The sequence below is a fragment of the Phoenix dactylifera genome, chromosome 5 (genome assembly GCF_009389715.1).
Source record: "Phoenix dactylifera cultivar Barhee BC4 chromosome 5, palm_55x_up_171113_PBpolish2nd_filt_p, whole genome shotgun sequence".
Classification (NCBI taxonomy): Eukaryota; Viridiplantae; Streptophyta; class Magnoliopsida; order Arecales; family Arecaceae; genus Phoenix; species Phoenix dactylifera.
In genome coordinates, this window is record NC_052396.1 from 14968767 (window position 1) to 14972944 (window position 4178).

General features: G+C 39.0%; 1 protein-coding gene across 1 annotated transcript; it reads right to left on the reverse strand.

Moving 5' to 3' along the window:
• Positions 1 to 2978: 2978 nt before the first annotated feature.
• On the reverse strand, positions 2979 to 3948 carry LOC120110748. The gene is made up of 2 exons (XM_039126301.1): positions 3849 to 3948; positions 2979 to 3764 (listed from the first exon to the last, which is right to left on the reverse strand). Exons 1-2 carry the CDS (start codon positions 3900 to 3902, stop codon positions 3165 to 3167), a joined length of 654 nt encoding a protein of 217 aa, XP_038982229.1. The 5' UTR covers positions 3903 to 3948; the 3' UTR covers positions 2979 to 3164.
• Positions 3949 to 4178: the final 230 nt, after the last annotated feature.

Here is a 4178-nt window from a genome sequence, read left to right on the forward strand (position 1 = left end):
CCTAGCAGTATGTAGTGGCTACCCAGCAAAATAGAATGATGAACCTCTAGGTGTAGTTATCATATGATACAGTCCTTCTATCGTGGATCCCTACAGACCGGAGGTCATGGATAACTCGTCAAACCCCATCGTCTGTCATATGTCTAGATTTATTCGACTTGAGTTCGATACTGGAGAAAACTTTTTCTCCACTGTATATTACTGCCCTGGCCAAGGTCTTATAACTCAGTCTAATAAATCACATAGGATCACTCCTCTTCTATCAAGGTCGATAGATTTCATGTAAGTGCATACCCTACTCCTATAGTGAACCTACTGCAGCCAATCTACACTACAAGGATCCATATGATTAGAGACCATATATATGTGCAGTCAAACTACAATAACCTCACTGTGAGTAGCTGAAGCACCGCAGGTCAAAGGACCAGTCACACTACTGCAACATCAAGCAAATCACTGACGAGTGGATAGACATCCAAGTGACTTCTTGTCTTGGTCACGCTTAGTACCCTTGTTCTCTAACAAGCACCTGCACTATCACTTCAGTGTCTCTACACTGTGGACTCGAGTCTCGTCCATCCATATGGAAAGCGATCTGTGCACTGATCGGATCGATCACCGTCCTCGTAATGATCCATTGATCATGAGCATTTAGAAATTAATCACCAATGATACATGGCTCAAATTCTCAACTCTTGAGAATATGTATCATCATCTTATTAATTTCTTTGGACGATTCATAGACACATAAACAATATAAATGAAAAGATGCCCATTTATTATTCAATAATAAAGTCAAGTATAAATTTATGTTCCAGAATTAATAATGTGTCCGCCAGATTGGCTTCTAGGGCATACATCTAACATAGATCACACGAATTTCTTCTCTTATGCTCCTCTTCTTTTTGTTTTCAACTATTTAGATATTTGGAGAAGTTGTTGGCAGTAGAACTTTTGGAAGTAAAGCTGCTGGAAGTAGAGTTTTCTGAAGTAGAGGTTTTTTAAAAAGTTGTTTGCTATTTGGTAACTATATATCTAAAGTGTTGTGGCACTTTAATATGTGTTTGGTAAACAAACTGAGAAAGTACTTTTGTATGACAAAATTACCATAAAGGATATTGCATAGTATTATACAACAGATCATAATAAAATATAACATATATTAATACATAAATATATGATATAGTATAATATTATTATAATATAGTAATATAACATTGTATACTATAGCATAATAATTTAATATAATATTAAATTATTTAACATAACATATCAATGTATTATGATATAATGTAATATAATATTATATTTATAATATAATATAATAATAAAGGTACAAAATATTATAATTATTAGTATACATTAATTTTCAATAACATAACATAATATTAAATTATTTAACATTACATATTAATGTATTATGATATAATATAATATTATATTATATTTATAGTATAATACTATAATAGGAAACAAGAATACCTTTTCTTGCACGGAAGAGAGCCTGATCCATGGCTAGATTTTTTTGTTAGGGCTCCAGCAGATTTTTATATTTTTAAAGGGACAGAGTATGTAATTTTTATATTTTATTATGAATATTTTGGTCAAAAAAATAGTTTTCTGACAAAGCTAAAAATAGCTTTTTCGAGAAGCTCCAAAGTGGAGCTTCTCCCAAAAAGTTGTTTTTAGCTTTCTGGAAGAACTAAAACAGCTTTTTGAAATTTTTACCAAACATCCTTTTTCATCCAAAAGTACTTTTGGAGGCCAAAAAGTACTTTTTGGTCCTCTAAAACATCTCTCAAATGGAGCCTTACATATAAATAGGTCCTAAAAATAGGGAGTTAAGCAGGATTAGTGAGTCCCAAAATCTAACTCGTCCTTGTGGAAGAAGGATTATTCATAGTAAACTAATTTTCCGCTTGATGGTGGTTTCATGCCTTATAGGACATCTGAAAACATTATTTGCATCATCACATGCATCCATAGTTATGGTGTCTTTGGATGGATCCCCTTCTCCTTATAGGATAAAACGAGAGTTTTTGGAATTTAACATCTAAGTTTCTTTTGTCAAATGCATCCAATGGTGTATCCAATAGCACATTCTAGCTAAAAATTACTCTAATGAAGATTTCAACTCTTGTCCAAAAGGAAAAGGAATAAAAGAAAATTGGGTCAACCTTAAATTTAACCATTATATAATAAGAATTTTAACTTAAAATTCTTATGCAAAGTAATAATTTAAAATTTAGGAAATTTGAAAGTTTTCATGATATATATTGTGTTCTTTTCTTTGCAATTAATTGATCCGAGTTTTCGCCGAAAGGCATTATTTGTGCTTAAGCTCAAATCCTAAACACAGAACCCAATGGTGTTAATTAATTGATCCAAGTTTGAACCCCATGCCATTGTTATCTAAGATTAACATATAAAAAATCAAAGCTTGGTGATGTGTTAGCGTGGGCCATACCGGGATGGGTTTGAAATAGATTAATTAGGTCCAGCAATACGTTGCCGCTACTTCATTTCTACGCTGTTAATTAATCTAAGTCTTCACCCAATGGTATAAAATATTAGTGCTTAAGCTCAAAGCTAGCCTTAATTATATGCTGAGAGAATCTCCTGAAGTTCTGTCCATATTAAGAAATGTAAAATGAAATTATAGAGAATTTCGTAGAAACTTAAAAGAATGCAGAAAGAATTTCGTATATTAAACGGGATCATATATTGACGGTAAAATGAAATTATAGAGAATTTCGTAGAAACTTAAAAGAATGCAGAAAGAAATTAAACTTCTGATGCGTGTAGCAGATGGGAAGGTCTGGCCTGACCTAAGAGGGTCATATGATTCAAAACCAAGGAGCCTTGCCACTTGTCAGACAGGACAGCCTGGAATGCTCATCAGGCCAGCTCGGCCTCTCTGCCTGTGTTGTCCACTCTTTGGAACATAACCAAAACTAACCCAAACATCGAAGACAGGATATGACAAAACTTATATTAATGATGAAAAATATATTCACATTTACGACCACTTCCATGCTTCTTATCCATCTCAACTCCCAGATCTCTATACATTCTTCATTCATCCTTGTTTTATTCACTTCATTCTGTAGTAGTTAGTCAACTAGGAATCAAGAAGCAAAATGGCCCAAAGAAGCCATCTTATACTATGCTTCTTCAATCCGTTTCCTCCGAGGAGATGTTATCCTGAAGACGTGCTCCTCGCCGGTGAACTCGTCGACCCGAACCACCCATTGGCTCGTCTTGGCACCCGGCGGCACCCGGCACACCCTCAAACCTCCACCGATGGGCAACAGATCCACCCTCAGCCCGCTTCCGCCGCCGCCGCCGCTACCGCTCGGCCACGACCTCTCACAGAATGCATTGTACCCCACTACGAGCCCCCCGCAGGCCTCCCTTGCGCCGGCCTGCGCCGCTGTGAACACCCGCTCGTGGTCGCCCAATTCGCAGTCCACCATCACGAAATCGGCCCCTCGATACTCGCCTAGTAATAGGGTTCTTGCGTCCCCCACGACGAGCTCCACCCGGTCGGCCTCCGGCCCGAGGGCTTCGATGGAGGAATGCAGCTCATCAGGCCCGGCGACAATGCACACAACGCGGCCGCCTGTCTGGTGGGCAGCAGCGATCAGTGCCAGGGTGGTTGGCCCGGCGGCATCGCTGCAGGCCTCCACCATGAGGCGGGCGCCGCTCCCGGCAGCCAGCGCCGACACGAACTCAACCATGTTGGGCTCCATGGCCTTGTTTCCCTGCAGAAAGAGAAGGCAAGGCGCCCACTTCATTAGCACATAGAAGGATAGATTGGCGAGGGAGGTGGTGGCTGCTTTGCTTACCGATTTCAATGCTCGGAGGTAGGCCTTGGTGGCATTCTCTGCAGACCAGGCCATGGTTCTCTCTATGCTCTACTTTCTCCCGGGGGTATATCTGGCTGGATTGGACGTAGGGTAGACCTCTCCAATGCCATATTTATAGCACCTTGAGGGCAATACAATATATTTGATCCATAATACCAACTCATTTTACCTACGGTTGCGTATATAGTTACCAACTTAACAAGTTGCAACGGCATTCCACACTATCTGTAACGCAGTGATTTGATTTACGATGGCATGACAGTGTTGAAGGTGTAAAACCATGTACAGTGGCGTCGTTCTTGTTAAGGT